A 17,431-nucleotide genomic window follows, 5' to 3' on the forward strand; every position below is an offset into this window, starting at 1 on the left:
TATTAATATAAAACAATAAAAAAATTAAAATTCTCACGACGTTTCGACTGCAACACAAGCAATCATCATCAGGTGTGAAATCCACAGCAAGAAAATGTTTTTAAAAAATTCAAAAATTTTAAATAAAAAAAACAAATTTTCTTGATGTGGATTTCACACCTGATGATGATTGCTTGTGTTGCAGTCGAAACGTCGTGAGAATTTTTTTATTGTTTTACATTAACATTATTTTATTATTTCTCTTCTACGTGATCTTATTTTTCAAAATTTTTTTAATTTTCTTGCTGTGGATTTCACACCTGATGATGATTGCTTGTGTTGCAGTCGAAACTTGGTGAGAATTTTTATTGTTTTATGTAAACATTATTTTATTATTTCCCTTCTACGTGACTTGACCGAAAGAACCAAAAATACGGCGAAGTTTGCCATTTATTTTGGTTAGAAAACAAACCGGGCCCACGTGACGCGAGCGGCGCCTCTGATTGGTGGAGATTTCCGACCCCGTCCCCCCGCCCCCTCGCCCGGTGGGGGGGGGGGGGTTTAAAAACCCCCGCGTCGCTTCCGGGTTCGCGGATTCGCCTTACGCCGCGCTACAGAGTTTACAACTCCACGTTCTGTCCTTGACTTGTTCATTGTTTGTTCGAGTCGGAGTGACGGCGAAGCGGCAGCGATGGTTTCGCGGTCGGGCGCGAAGTGGACATCACGCACCGCGTCCACGTCCGGCGAAGAGGTGGAGGAGGAGGAGCGGCCTCTGCTGACGAGGGCCAGCGACGAGGTGAGACCTCGCTCAGAGGGGAATCTGAAGCCCCTTGGCCCCCCTGAATTATATTTACCTCCCCCCCCTCACACACCGACCTCCTTCATAAGTTAGCCCTAAGTGCGATGATTCCACCCCACGGACCCTCGTGGTGGTGTTTAAAGCCTTCAAGATTGAGTGGCTGATCTATCACCCCTGGTTCACGTCATCAGTGTTGACCCCCTGGTAAAGTTGACCCACTGGTAATGATGCCCCCTGGTAATGATGACCCCCTGGTAACGATGACCCACTGGTAATGATGACCCACTGGTAACGATGACCCACTGGTAACGATGACCCCTGGTAATGATGACCCACTGGTAGTGACCCCTGGTAATGATGACCCCCTGGTAACGATGACCCCCTGGTAACGATGACCACCTGTTAATGTTGACCCACTGGTAACGATGACCCCCTGGTAACGATGACCTACTGGTAACGATGACCCCCTGGTAATGATGACCCACTGGTAAAGTTGACCCATTACCACTGGCAATGTTGACCCTCTGGTAATGATGACCCACTAGTAATGATGACCCACTAGTAATGTTGACCTGGTAAAGTTGACCCATTACCACCGGTAATGATGACCCACTGGTAACGTTGACCCCCTGGTAACAATGACCCCCTGGTAACGATGACCCACTGGTAATGGTGATCCACTGGTATTGTTGACCCCCTGGTAACGATGACCCACTGGTAATGGTGATCCACTGGTATTGTTGACCCCAGGTAAAGTTGACCCACTGGTAATGTTAGTCACTCTCGCCCCCCATGGTTCTATTGATCTCCGTGCAGTCCTTGGCTCTTGCAGTCCAAGTAAAGATGACTTTAAAACGTTGTTCAACTGCAGTTCACCCAACATCGGCCTTGCCACGAGTCTTGTCTAATAATTAGCATGTTCATTTTTTTCGATTTAAAGCTTTCGTGACTGCAGGGATTCATCTTCTTGGTTCTTTCAGTAAAGTCACGTAGAAGGGAAGTAATAAAATAATAAAAATTAAACACAATAAAATAATTCAGACTCTGTCGCCTCGACAGACCTGGTTTTCACCTGAGGACGGCTGCTTGCGTTGTGGCCGAAACGTCGTGAGAATTATTTTATTGTGTTTTATTTTTATTATTTTATTACTTCCGTTCTACTTGACTTTACCGAAAGAACCAAGAAGATGTTGTCCATTCTATTACAAACCACGAAAATATGTTTACAAAGCAATACTTTAATGAATTGCTATTTACACATTTAAATATTGAGTTTGTAAGGTCGCAACAATTATTTTTGCCTGCAAATTGCACATTGAAGAGAGATGGAAGTTAAGTAACGATAATGGCGATATAACGATATATATTTTCAAATCTCACGATACGATTACCATTCCATGATACATCGCTTGTGAGCCGACCGCGAAACAAAAAATTAAGGAAATTATTTTGGACCCCTTGCCGTTGTTGATTCGCCGCTTTTCCAGCACAGGAACGCCGATGGCCGGCGATGCAGGGGCTCGTCGTCTGGCCTGGCGGTCTTTAACCTCACGCACGCCATCATGGGCAGCGGGATCCTGGGTCTCGCCTACGCCATGGCACAGACGGGCATCGTTCTCTTCAGGTGTGCGTGCGTTGCTGTGTCTTTGTCTCCGTGAGGTCGTGGTACTGGTCACACACCCAGAATCCGACGAGCTATAAAGCTCTTTTTCACATGTCCAACAACAAACAATACAAAACACGATATGATTGCAAAGTATAGGAACGTTAAACGAATCACAATTGTTTTTTTTTACCTTACCAGGCAAAGCCTACTGAGGTATTAACTTATTTTTCATAAGCGACCTGGCCATAAATGATAGCTCAACAAAGTGGCTTAATTGTGTATACATTTATTTGAAGCTTTCGTGACTGCAGGAATCCATACTCTTTGGTTCTTTCGGTAAAGTCACGTATGTATAAAATAAAATATTATTTAATTTTATACTTACTGCATAGGCACTCGCTAACAACACTTGCCCGAATAGTTTGTTAAGGCTGTAAGGGGGATTTCTGTCATGTTGTGTGTGGCCAGAAGAGCTGGCAGGTGGCACTGTGAATACGAAAGTGAAAAGCGAACAAAAATTAAAACAAAGGAGCAAACCAAAAAATCAATAGGCTTTAACATTTCTGGCAATAATACAGGCGTTAAGATGTTCCAACACCAATTCGACACCTATCACAAAGCATCAGGTCTGCATTAACCTCACATGCTTGTGGTAAAATATGCAAACAAACATCTTGATACTGGATAAAAGGATCCCGTAAAGGAGCAATCCGTTTAACCATAAACTAGCCAGACCCTTAAGTGCAACCACACTAGAGCCAGCTAGAGGCTAGCCCTATCCCAAGTCCGAAATACACAAACCATCCAGCTACTAGTTCTAAACTTGACCACACCAGTAATCCAGAGCCTCACACTACCCCAATCCTAATCACACCATTCAACCAAATACTAGTCCAATGTTTAAACCTAACCACGCTAGCCAATAAGACTCCTCATACTACCCATAACTTGAACAAACTAAACAGCCTGATTCTCGTCCTTTGGATACTTCCGACGAAATTTCCCTATTCCTCATCAATGTAACAGGCTACTACTTGGTATTGCAACTACACGCCTGGTTCTAACTGTAAAACCCACATATCTGGGTTCTAATACTGCCCAATGTTATTTTTTCGTTTGCTTTTGAATATTTTCTTTCGAGAACTCTTCACGTTGCAATGTTTTGTTTCGAGTGTTGAGACTCGTGATATAGGGGAATTCAGATATTGGTGCTGAGGTGTTTAAGGGTATTGTCCTTGTCAGCATAGTCATTGATCCACATTTTAAAAGATATAGTTGCATCCTCGGGTCAATGTGAAGGCTATAACCCGATCCCGAGCAATAATCTGGGTCAAAGCTCTTACCAGCGTTGATTCCAAAATTGGGACTCGCGCTTAAAACGTGTTGCGTGTAATAGCATTAATGGATTTTTTTTTAGGATTACTGTAAGGATTAGAGAAAGGATATGATTTAATACAGGCATGCTTGTGACATGCTAGGTTTTCTATTAATCACTGTAGCTCTTTTAAACTGCAGCAGTGTGCTCTGCAGTGCACTACTTTATGCCGAGATAGCCAGGAAGCAATGAACAATGCAAAGAAGGAACTCGTATGTAGACGCTTTCACTTTGACTGTACATGCTCAGCAAGTAGGAGGACAAGGCAGATGATACGTACAATAATTCACTGACCAAACCGACTGCTCTGTGCTTATTTGACACGTGTGTACAGCCATTTTGTCATTCCGCTGCTGTCCTCACTACGCCGTGCGGGTTGTCGGGGGGGGGGGTGTCATTTTGCCGTACTTCACCGCACTGATCAGTGCGGGTTGGTAAAGGTGGGTAGCATTAATGCGGCAGCATAGATGTATAGTACAACAATGGCTTTGGGCGCACCTCCCTCTGCTGCCCTTATTATTCAACCCATCATGTATCCCCTTAATGTGTGTCTCGAATTGGAACTTGAATTGTGTGCTTGTCATGATTTCCAGTTTGTGTTTTTTTGTTTTTATTTTTTTTCACAGCTTGTTACTCGTGCTTGTGGCCTCTTTGGCTGCTTACTCCATTCACCTGCTACTCAAACTTTGTCAGCAATCAGGTGTGATTACACAACACTTGTGTGTGTGTGTCAAGGATTCCCTGTATAGAGGCCTGCATGGTACACAAGGTGGTAGTGTGGCCAGGATAAAATGCTCGGCCACCCTTGTCCTCATCAGTTGCTATGGTGCAGTGATTTGCTGACTGCACTACGACCACAATGACCTGGGTTTGATGCCTGGCAATGTGGGGAAACTTCAAAGACACGTGGTATCTCAACTCGGCCTTAGATTTACACCTGGTGCAGTGTGTGAGCATCATCGCTCTGGAGACAAAAGACATTCAGGTGGTCAGGTGGCTCAGTGGTCAGAGTGCAGAGCTGGCACCGTTGATGGTCTCGGTTCGAATCCAGGCAGCGACTTTTGATTAAACTGGATTCTCAAGTGTAGCAGGTTTACGGTCTGAGCCCGAATGTCAATGACTGCACACAAAAACCCATTACATTAAGGTTGGTTCTGCACTTAACAAAGGAGATTCTCATGAAAGGTATTAATGTATGTGAACATCATCGCTCATTTATATTTACACGATCTAACCCAAAAACCTCTAATTATATTGGTCACGAAAGCCTACGTGTTAAACTGATCAATATATATATGTTGAACTTCTTTTGCACCATACCTAGCCAACCGTGCTAATCGCAGGTGCATTCATACTGCTGTACCTTATTTACTCGCATCAAACAAGACATTAATGAAACGTAACTTGCAGGTGTCAATTCCTACGAAGATCTGGGAACACTTGCCCTTGGCAGGAAAGGCAAGGTGAGTTTTCTATCCACATGAAGCTGCCACCCACGCTGCCCCCCGTGTTGCCATAATGTTGGTGTAGTGGTGTCGTGAATAGCTGATATTGGCCAGATGTCTGCCACTTGTAAAGTGCACTTATCACTACTCCATTAATTTCCTTTGCAGATCATGGCAGCTGGAGCTATTATCCTACAGAATATAGGCGGTGAGTTGGGAATGCTTCTTTTTAAGGTTTTTTAATTTAATCACACGTTGATGGCTGCTTTGCATGCGGTATATCCATTTGCTTGCGGGTGTAGTATTGATCATCATCATCACCATCATCATCAACAGAAATGGCCGATGCACTGCTGGATGAAAGCCTCCCAACCCCATCGCCCTCCAGCACATGAGCTGATCGTATTGATTCATCAGCACAGTAGTCATCATTCAGATAAGTTTCATCCTTAAAGGTGTGTTTTCTCCCTGAGCCCACTTTTGTTCAGGCAATATGATGTGCACATGAACTGATATATGTTTAGGATTCATGTGTTTAATACTGGTTTTTTTTTATTTTCAGCAATGTCTTCATATCTTTTCATCATCAAGTCTGAGATGCCAAAGGTTATCAGGGGCTTCTTGAACTACGAGCCAGCAGCAAAGTAAGTTTGACTTTTTCTGTTAGAATTGCACCCAAGCAGTACTGTCTGATTAGTGCCATCATCGACTGGCATTTGATTTTGCTGTTGTGTAACGCAAGTGTTTGGTGCTTGCAGTGCTTGGTACATGCATGGGACCTACCTCCTGCTGCTGCTGGCTCTGCTGGTGGTGCTACCCTTGGCCTTCCTGCCAAAAATTGGTTTGTGTGTGTTTTTTTTCTGTGCTTAAGGCAATGCGAAAAAATTAACCCGTAAAAACAAAGTTTTTCACTATAAATCCTTTATATGCGTGGCATCGGTTTTATTTTATTATTCATTTCTGTTTTTCTTGAGTAAGAGTTTCATTTTTATCACATTGGTATTTTAAATTAAATATGAAAAAAAAAATTCCCTAAAAAGTGGAAAATTTTGGAAAAACATTTTCACGAAAATAAATTGTCACGCACAACGTGTCTGTGTGCAAAATGTCAGCTCGATTGGATCACGGGAAGTGGGTTAAAAAACGACCGAAAGATTTGCACGGTCGTAAGCGCGCAAGCAAGCAAGTGAACTTAATATAAAGGATTTAAAAACAGCACTGATTTACAGCGCCCACATTTAGTGAATTTCAGTAATTTGTTGATATTGGTATTGATGGTGCTAGGTCAATTGCAGATTGAGTAGTCTGGCAGGACCCGCGACAAGCACGCTTTTTCCATGTCCTCGGAACATGAACCGTGTCTCTGGTGATGAGCAGACGGAGCTTGATCCAGTGTCGGCTGTTAGGAGGAGCCATGCACAGCTGATGATTTAATCACCAATACCTCTGCCCATAAATGATTGTCATTGATCTGACTAAGTGGGTATGATGGACTCGAATTGAATGAAGCTAAGTACATGTTATTGTCTCCGTCACTATTGTGGCTGTGCTGTTGTGTTTTTTTTACACGCTTTTATTTAACTCTGTTGTTGTTGTCGTCGTTGTCGTATCCTCAAATATTGTCACTCAATTTTAACCCACTTCCCAATGTGGTATCGACTGCAAACTTGGTATACTTATGTCATACTGATGACAATACTATATTCTAATATAACAAAAAGTATATTTAAACATTCATTTTTATATGTTATGTTTCTGCTTGGGTCTAATTGTCCACGCTCTACTCACGTTGGCTGTAAATCACCACGGTCCCTTACATTATGGCAAGCTTCGGGGCCACTTCCTGGAGTCGTGGAGTTGTGCCCTTACTCGTACGGTACATTTCATTAAAGCGTGTTTTAAAAAAAGTATTTTTAAATATTACTTATTTTACATGATGTCGTATTGATCTTTGCTGACGTGTGCAGGGTTCCTCGGCTACGTCAGCTGCTTCTCGGTGTTCTTCATGCTGTTCTTTACCAGTTGTGGTAAATCGCACAGGAATATTCCCCATTCCACATCATTTCCCCCCTCCCATCCCCTCTCCTCATCCGCTGCACGCTCTTCTTCAGCCACCCAAAGAGAAACTTTATTTGTGTGGAAGGGCATGACGAATCAACGTGTAGTGCCCTTTGCAGACTGATGCTAATGTGATTCAGCAGCAGTTCCATATTGGCATGCATTCCATGTCCCTCAAAGAAACAGCAACATTTCACCTTTTAATGGCAGAGTGAAGAGAACTACGTACAATGTTCTCTGGATTGTAAGAGCTCGTTTTCCCCCAATGTATTTTAAAGTAAAAGTTGGGGGGGGGGGGGGGTTGGTCATATTTAGAAACATGCGTTTGCTGCACTTGGCTGCTATACATTTCCACGTGATATGAGCTATCATTTGTGGCCAGGTCGCTTCTGGAAAAGAGCTATATAGCTGAGTGGGCCTTACCTGGTAGAGTACAAAAAAAGTTTAGTGTTAGATATTGGACAGGGTCTCGAGATGTGGCCGCATTACGACTATGATGATCATTATCATCATCATCACCTAGCCATCATAAATGCACGAGTGGATGAAGGCCTCCGAAAGCCACCACCACCCCCACACCCACCTCCACCTTTCACCATCCTACGATGCAATCATCCAACCTAGCACGTGTGTGCACCAGCTGATTTCACTTGCTGCATATCTGTCGGCCTCTCGGATGCGCTCCATTCCTCGCCTGCTACCATGTCATTATTCTTTGGTAGCGCGATGAGCCTGACCTCGTAAAATAAAAAGTAGTTGAAAGTAAATAGTTTCTAATCCGGGATACAGCCGTTATTGCCACCAAGGCCACTTCCAACATTACCATATTCTCGCTATTCATTACTAGTACAGCACACCGGTGTGTTACGCCTTTTGGCGTCCTCTGGTCTCACACCGTTTGAGACGAGGCTCAAAAGGAAGCTGTCTCTGATGTGGACCAATCAGTTTCAAGGACGATGCATATATTATCAGAGTGTGTTTTTTGTTTGCATTCTGACCACAAGCATTGTGGTCAATGCAGACATGATTCATTGTAAAATGGTTTCAGTTTGGTGTTTTAACATCTTAACACCTGTTTTGTTGCCAGAAAAAAGGGGAAAACCTCTTATCATGTAGTTAATTCCTTGAAGCTATATTTGACTGTACTTACTTGCAGCTTGTTGAGATGATATAAATTTATGAAAATGGCAAATGTCCAGCCCCTGAAATCGCTTGCCATTGTTGGCAGAAGGGCCTCCACTAGAGAAAATTGTAGAGACACCATAACACAGGTGTTTTTGGATTAGATCGCGTAAATATATAAATGCGTCGTTAAATCCGCCACCACCCGACACAGCCAATTAGTAAGATTTGTCACATAAACAGAACGTGCCAATGCATTACTAGTACAGCACGCCTGTGTGTGGAAGAGCCAAGCCACAACATTTACAATCTGAGTACGACGTTTCGCCAGGAATTACAACTAGCTTCATCAGGCGGCAGCCAGATTTGTGGAGAAGTCCACCTGCTTCGTTCCTTAAATAGAGGCGTAGATGTGATGACAACACGTGTGCAATCTTCTTGTGCGAAGTAGAGGGGTGGATTAATGAATGCGTATAAATGACTGGGTATCCAATGCCGATTGGGTTATTCATATGGTACAGGGTATATTCCACCATATGTAAACTGTGGCCTTTCCATATATCCATGTATCTTATTCTTAGGTTTTTTCGGTAAAGTCACGTAGGTAAAAAATGTTAATTAATAAAAGTAAAATAAAACAAAATAAAATAAAAATAAAAAATCACGACGTCTTGGAAGCAACACAAGCCTCCGTCTTCCGAAACGTCGTGCTTTTTTATTTTTATTTTATTTTGTTTTATTTTACTTTTATTAATTTAATTTTTTTACCTACGTCACTTTACCGAAAAAAACCTAAGAATATGAATCCTTGCAGTCACGAAAGCTTCAAATCTAGAATCCATGTATCCTGTTTAAAAATGATGAGCTGGAAGATCGAATCAAAGTGGTTACCGGGATTGCCAGTCCAGTGTGCTAATTGTTGTACCACTGCAGCATCCCGTGATAATTGGAGCTATGATGAAATGTTGTGATTGTGAATTCTAATGGGAATTAATATGATAGCAATCATACCCCCTCCACCTACTTGTCTGCAGGTTATCATCAAGAAGTTTTCAGTGCCCTGTCCTTTGCCTCCCACCAATGTCACACTGGGATACTATACGGTGAGTTTAAGTTTGTTGAATTTTTTTTATTTCTATAAATCATGTCCTGCAAGTTCAACTTTTGAAATGCCATGTGAGGCAATGTTGTTCATGTGTCTTTTGTATATGTATTTTTTCCCCTGCAGCTTTATAATTCAAATTCCAGCAATTCATCTGATGCTTGTTCACCAAAGCTCTTCACACTTTCCCTCCAGGTGGTGTTTTTTTTTCCCCCCATAGAATTATAATAATTATAAAGATGACACAAAATTAATTCACGAAAAAATGCGCATGGCAGCGTCGTGCATCTGTGCTCTGTTTTCATTCACGGCTTGGTGTGCAAAGTTATTTGAGTGCTCGGGTGAGCATTCCAGTCAGGGCATTCACCCCTCCAGAGTGAATAACAAGAGTTCCAATTTGTGGGAACCCAACGGTGGTCGTGCTATGGGTGTACTCATCCCCAGCATAGGAATGTGGAATTTCCACCACTCTGGACTGCAAGGAGGAGATCAACACAGTCCCCATACTCAATTTGTGCAGGAAGCCACATTAATGTTACTTTGAGTCGTTTGCAGTTGAGTAATTAATCTATTGCTGTACTGTACTTTGCTCTCAGATCTATGTGTGGTCTCATAGCCTCCATGACCCATGCGGCTTGGGAAGGCCCACATCCAGCAGTGGATTGACTGTACATATACAAAGGAGCAGCATTCGGTTTAGTGAGTCGATTCTCACAGTCATGTGCCTTGCCCTCCTACTTGCTGAGCATGTACAAAGTATTTACAGTGAAAGTTTCTTCTATTGCTTCCTGGCTATCTATGCATACAATGGAGCACTGCAGAGTACAATACTGCCATTTAAAAGAGCTACTTAGAATAATATAACTAACGCATCGCAAGCATGCCTGTATTCAATAATAGCCCTTGCCCTGATGCTTTTATTAAACGTATTCCAAGGCCTGAAAAAATGTATTGGATAACATTTGCGCAGGCTATGTCGCTCGAAGGAATGATGGCCGATGATTCACGATTAGTGATGGGGCCACTGACACGGGATGGAATGCCCCTGGTTGGATGTCCACCAAGGAGACGTAGCAATGACATCAGCTCGTGTGCAGGTGCTATTGTTGCATCGCTGGATCATGAGAGATGGTGACGGCTTGGGGGAGGTATTCATCCAGAAATTGATTGAACATATGCTGCTGATGATGATGGTGATTATAGCCAAATGTTTAAAGGGCTACACATGTACAGTCATTGGGATTACTGTCTCGCCGTTCAACGTTTTTGTGTTTGCTCACCGTGATGTACCTGAACGTGTCCTCGCAGAGTGCATACGCAATCCCTACCATGGCATTCTCCTTCCTGTGCCACACGTCCGTGCTGCCCATATACTGCGAGCTGCAGAGGTGAGCGGGGTGGCCCTGACATCGAAGACACAACAATGACAGACTTGGACACAAGTACATTGTGGGGCTAAAGTAACAAATTAGTGCCCGTCAAAGTCTAGTGGTGATTGATTTGCGGTGAAGATGGCACAATAAGTGGCAATCACATGACTGATTCTAACAGTTTGTAGTGAGCAAAGGTTGTTTGGTGTGCTGCTTTAGTGGATTTTTTTTATCCTTTGTCTAGACTACACAAGATTGTCGTTTAAGACGGCAAGACTTGAGCAATTTCTTTTCTTGGATGACGTGGTTTGGTTGTCTGTGCTGTCTGCAATTTCAGGCCTAGCACAGGCAAGATGCAGAAAGTGGCGAATACGAGCATCTCCCTGGCTTTTATCATCTACTACCTTTCTGCCATCTTCGGATACCTGACTTTCTACAGTGAGTATTGCATCAAAGCGCTCTTACTCTATGTATTTGTGCACTAATCATACAAAAATGTAATTTTACACCCCTTTGTCAGTCCGCTGATGAATGAAGGCCTCTCCATGCTGTGTCAGTCTTGGCGTTTGTTTGACTTTACATTCACCACGCTGGTCAGCGCGAGTTGGTAAACAGGGACACCGAGGACCGGTTCAAACATATGAAGCCACTGGAGCTATGCACTTAAACACATTCCTGCGGAGGGAGCTGGTAGGAACGTTGGGTTGCTCGGTCAATGGCCAGGGTCAACGGCCAGGGCGTGGTGTATTCCGCAAATATGCCCAACTGTGAGGGCGGGCACAAGCCGGCGTGAGTAGGTTAAACGTCGAGTTTTATAAGGGCACCACGGGGTGACCAGCCCCTCCCCCACCCAGCCCCACCCCTCCCACCCAGCCCCTCCCCACCCTCCCCTCTCCACCCAGCCCCACCCCTCCCATTTTTGGATGCACGACGGACGGACGGACACAATAATCCCCTGTGGGCTGGTGTAACCAGGAGGTTCCTACCAGTAACATTTTGATTGAACTCATTTCTTTAGAACTGCTTTTTGTGTTTAGTTTGTTGTCTTTCCCCCGCACCTCCGATGAGGACGGTTGGCTACGTACAGTGCGAAAGAAGTTCAACATACAAATGTATCGCTTTTCACCGATGTTACCCTGACGACAATATTATTCTGAGCGCATCTGGTCAAGTCCGTTTGTGCTCTCGCAATTTCCACCGTTGTTGGCACGTCTCGACCGCCGGCAGTGATTATGACTTTCCAAGGCATCGGGGACACCTTGTGAAATAAGCGTTTCCTACAGGCAGCGTGAGCCCGGAGCTGCTGGAGATGTACGGACTGCTGACACGGCACGACTCACTGGTGATGTCCGTGCGCCTCTGCATTCCTCATGTCTGTGCTGCTCACCGTGCCCCTCATCCACTTCCCGGTGAGACACTGCGTTGAACTTCTTTTGCACCATACGTAGCCAACCCTGCTGATCATGAGAGAGCACGGCGTGAATCATTCATTATTTTGTTAATTAATTTTAATTTCTTAATTCGTATTCTTTTATTTGTAGCAAGGTGAAAGGCCTTTGAGAAAAGTCTTCTATAAGGCGCTTGATATGATTGATTTATTAATTTGCGTCTTTCATAACCACAAGAGCTATTTGAGACATTTATTTTGGTTCATTAAATTAATTCATTTCCATTGTGTTTATAACCAGGTGAGAGCCTTTTGAGACTATACGTCCCTTTTACAAGACGCGCATGGCATGATTCATGAATTAATTCATATCTTTTATAACAATGTGATATCCCTTTGAAACGTCTTTTTTTATAAGAAGCGTTATGCTTCATTCGTTAATTTGGTGGTCAGCAGAGGACAGTGTAGCAAAAGCCGTTGTACTCTACTTCTTTGCTCCCATTTATGCTGCCTGCCTTCACCAACCCGCACTGACCAGCGTGGTGAAGTATGATCAATTAACTCTCATGGCCTGCATAGCATAGGGAGGCCCTCATCCAGCAGTGGATTGACAAAAGCTGTTTGTTAATAAAAAGTAGTTTTATTTTTTCCAAGGCAGAGAGCTGTGGTAGGGTTTGGCCTCCTGACGATTCTCAGAGAAGTTAACCCCCCCCCCCACTCAAAAACAAAATGCTGCTGGGAAACACAGATTCACAAAGCCTTTTAGGGGACTGGGCATGAATGTTATTTCTTATTTATGATAAAAACAGATCCTTGCATGTAGTTCATAATTTTACTTGTTTCTTATTAGAATCTGGTTATCATGAACTTAAAGGCTGTTTGTCATATTGCAGGTGCATCGTACGTCGGCGCTTCCAATTCATGATTTATTATAAATGCCCTCGAGTGAGTAAGTGTGTGTGTGTGCACGTTTTCTGGATCCATCTCACAAATGTATCCTCGGGACTCCTTGCCGGCAGGCTCGGAAGGCGGTGCTCAAACTTGTGGCTGACGGTCGGCCCTTCTCGTGGCTGCACCACACCCTGGCCACCCTCGCGCTCATCACGCTCGTCTTGATTTTGGCCATCTTCGTCCCAAACATTAAGGAGGTGTTTGGTTTTGTTGGTGAGGTCATTTTTTTTTAAAATCCTTTATATTAAGTTCACTTGCTTGCTTGCTTAGGACCGTGCAAATCTTTCGGTTGTTTTTTAACCCACTTCCCGTGATCCAATCGAGCTGACATTTTGCACACAGACTCGTTGTGCGTGACAATTAATGTTCGTGAAATTTTTTTCCCAAAATGTTACACTTTTTAGGACAAAAATATTATATTTAATTACCAATTGCTTAATGCTGCCATGCAATCATCTGACCCATAGGTGGCAGCCATCTCAAGCCAGAGGACGAGAGGACTCTAGCCACCACGCATATAAAGGATTTATAGTGAAAAACTTTGTTTTTACGGGTTATACTTGTTCTTCTTTCGCGTGATGGGGAGGGGAGTTGGAGTTGATCAGCACTTGTTGTGTGTTCATGTCGAGCTTGGCGAACTGGTGAGCCAGTGGATGAGTTCAGGAGTTTGCGTGTTCTCTCTCTCTCTCTTCCCCGTGGTCGCGTCTTGCGGTTTTCCCCTCCGCATTTAGAAACGTGCCTATCGAGTATTTGGCTGCTGGAAATTTCCACGTGATAAGCCACTTCGTTGAGCTATCATTTGTGGTCGGGTTGCCCTGGATAAAGAGCTGTATAGCGCTCAGTGGGCCTTACGTAGGAACATAAAAGTGAAAATAGTTGCGTTTAAATTAGCGTCATGCTGAATATCTGAAACGCTGCCAGCGGGCGAGTGATTAACACGGACAGTGGTGTTACTGTGTGGTGCCTGGTTTGAGATTGGTACCCTGTAGGCCATCGTTGGCAGGGTCTCATATTCGGGAGGCATTATGCATGTATGTGTTCATCTCAATCCACTGCCGGATGAGATTCTCCCTACGCATGTGCCTGTTGTGAGGGTTATTTGGCTGTAATTTGCGCTGGTTGGTGAAGGTGGGGAGTGTAGATGTGGGGGCGTAGAAGTACAGTACAATGATATAGTCACACACACCGCCCTCGTGCTGATCACCATGTGTGACGACCAAGCGTGCACGACGATTATTCACCTAAGCACCTACCCAGGCTCAACCAGACTTGGCTTCAGAGATGTGATGGCAGCATTCTGGATTAGTTGGTAATAGGTAGAGATAGGGAAAAGGTACTAAGCGCTGATGTTCATTTCACTTCCTAGACATTTTAGGTGTTTTATTGGTGGCAAATGAATTGCTTTGTGATTTCCCTCCTTTCACCGATGTCGCTTGCAGGTGCGACCACCTCCACATGCCTACTCTTCATCTTCCCGGCCCTGTTCTACATCATCGTTAGCCGGGAGCCACTCCTCAGCCCACAGAAAATGGGAGTAAGTGCACAATTTAAGTTGTAATTTAAAGAATACATTTCTTTGCTTGCTGGGGGGGGGTAAATCATTGTAATAACCTGCAAGGAAGTGTCATGGATGGGATGAGTCATGAACTCGATATTTTTGAGAGGCTTAAAATACCGGCAGCCACAGTGTACTGGTGCATATGTGAAGGTGCAGCCTTCTTCAATGCTCGCTCACACCACTGTTGGCGGAAGGGCTTCAACTCGAAGAAGCTCTTGAGAGCCCATCGAAAGGGTGTTTTGGCCTCGGCTTTCACGCTGGCCAGACGTTCTGAAGGAGGTGGGAGGGGATTTAAGAAACTTGTTTGCATGTCTGTTCATCTTCTTTCGCACCATACGTAGCCAACCGCACGAATCGGAGGTGCGGGGGAAGAACGAAATACATTTTAAGAAATGCACTTTGCACAACCATTAAACTAAATTTATATTCAGACCCCATGGTGTATAGTGCAGTCTTCACCTTTTATTCACTCAATCGCTCTGGCCTCTCCTGCTATGAATAAGGACCATTGCCCAAAACTTAACCGATTAACGATTCTTCAAGGCAGTGTCATTGACACTGTACCAGTTGAAAGGGTAAAAACCTATTACTATATTTTGCCACTGGTTAAAGGAGGTCTCATAGTGTAAATGCTTACCCCGAGCTCTCAATACTCTGATAGTGCGCTGTCTTTGAGTTGTACGCCTTTTGGCGTCATCTGGTCCAACACCAATGGAGACTGGGCTCTATGAAAAGCTGTCTCGGGTGTGGACCAATCAACTTCAAGGACAGTGCATATCATTATCATCATCAGAGTTGTTTCTTTTTGTTTGCATTTTGACTGCTTGTGTTGTGGTTATTGCAAACATGATGCCTTGTATAAAGGTGTCAGTTTTTGTACCAGTTGAAAGGGTAAAACCTATTACTATATTGACAAATGTGTTGAGTTTTTATTCTTTGTACCAATTGTCCAAATATTTTATGATCGTTCTCTGCACCCCCCCCTCCCCCACACACGCAGGCGCTGAGTTTGCTTGTGTTCGGTGTCGCCGTGTGTCTGATGAGCATCACTCTCATCATCCTGGGCTGGGCACGGCAGCACCCACACACCAACACGCACAGCTGGCTCCACCGGGGTCTCGTCTAAGCGACGCGTTGCGCCCCGGTGTGCCACGTTGCGGTGGTACCAGCAAGGCCACAAGGGAGGCTATTTCTGGTGCTGGCACGTGGCGGAGGGGGAAACAGATTTGGTGCCGCTCGACTCCTCTGGGGCGAAAATCTCCGCAGCTCAATGTAAACACCTGTGCTGATCCGAGAGGACTTTGCACGTGCGGGTGCGATCCTTGCACAGATTTTTTTTTATTGTACGGGTTGTCCAAATATTGTATCGCCGTTCGATGGCAGTGGGCGCCCGAAGGTTTTGTCTCTCTCTTTTGGTTGTAAAATAATTTGGAGTGCACAGATTTGCACGTGACCCTTGGGTTCATGAGATTATGGTAACGGTTAATGTAAGGCACACAAACGTGTGTGCTGTTGCCCACGTGACATATTGCATGGCAATGGAGGGGCGTGTAACTTTGTCTCTAATATGAGACTGTTGTAATCCCATGAACGTCCTGTACAAATTGTCTTCTATTTGAAGAAGCTCTTTCACATGCTGCGCACTCAGAACTGTTGAACGTATACGGTCGATAAAATAAAAAAAATGCTTTTTCCAGTATAGCACTGTAACTATCAGAAAATATTGCATGTGCTTTCATATCACGACCACATAAATGAAACGTTAATTGAATTATCGAGCGTATTAAATGTTTTACGTTTATGGGTAGATATTTTACTGCAGTAATGTTTGTTTTAAATATGCACATGTATTTTCAACGCATGTTTAATGTTCACTTTACAATCTTGCTAGGAGGCGCACATCGTCACTTGAATAAAAATTGGTGATGAATTGAAGAGATTACTATTGGGTCACACACGTATCGATTTGCCGAGCATGTGTGGATGTGGTGATTGGTCACTCGATGCCTTCATGGAGCAGTCGTTCGAAAATCTACGACGCGAGTTGGATTTCACTCAAGTTATCCCCCCCCCCCCGTCCCTCCCTCTTTCTACTACGCCGTTTACATAACCACTGTTAAATTATGTATTGCAAACCGCTCCACACAATTGCATTACGGTTTGCGACGAATATCAAAGCGGGACTGTGCAGCGCACACACTCAATGTTACGCGAGGTACGTTTGATATTTCTTTAATGTGCTATCAATTATGTACCGTTAGTAACAGCTCATGTGAAAAGTATCGCTCTTTCCCGAAATATAGTCTTTATATTCTTGCAGGTTGGTCTGCTATTCATTTAGTCCTGATAATTATTTTTGTCATAATTACACTTTTTTTTTAAACCCTTTGTCAATTTTCTGTTGGATGAAGGCCTCCCTCCACGTCATATCAATCATAGGGCTTGTTTGACCCGACGTCATCGTGCTTGGGCAATGCGGTTTGGTGACGGTTGAGATGGGAGGACCCATTCACGTGCCTCTCCGCCACAATGATCCATCATCGCAGGTTGCCGCGTTCATAGCTCATCGGGCTGACCACTTCACCACACAGGTTACCATCTCACCATTCACTAGCCCCTGTGGTGGGTGGGGTAATGAATGAACATTTGGTTGTGAACATACGCCGGCCGTGTTACGTG

General features: G+C 44.1%; 1 protein-coding gene across 1 annotated transcript; it reads left to right on the forward strand.

The window, feature by feature from the left end:
- The first annotated feature begins 559 nt into the window (after nt 1-559).
- LOC133341191 (probable sodium-coupled neutral amino acid transporter 6) lies at nt 560-16,990 on the forward strand. The gene is given in 17 exon segments (XM_061549645.1): nt 560-775; nt 2,266-2,402; nt 4,386-4,459; nt 5,170-5,222; nt 5,373-5,412; nt 5,767-5,848; nt 5,963-6,045; nt 7,172-7,303; nt 9,387-9,487; nt 9,613-9,681; nt 10,795-10,874; nt 11,194-11,294; nt 12,140-12,222; nt 12,224-12,265; nt 13,263-13,407; nt 14,634-14,728; nt 15,753-16,990. Coding segments are annotated over 17 exon segments (1,548 nt in total). The 5' UTR covers nt 560-670; the 3' UTR covers nt 15,879-16,990.
- The last annotated feature ends 441 nt before the right edge of the window (nt 16,991-17,431 follow it).

Source organism: Lethenteron reissneri, chromosome 11 (assembly GCF_015708825.2).
Source record: "Lethenteron reissneri isolate LAM-NWPU_2019-01 chromosome 11, ASM1570882v1, whole genome shotgun sequence".
Taxonomy (NCBI): Eukaryota; Metazoa; Chordata; class Hyperoartia; order Petromyzontiformes; family Petromyzontidae; genus Lethenteron; species Lethenteron reissneri.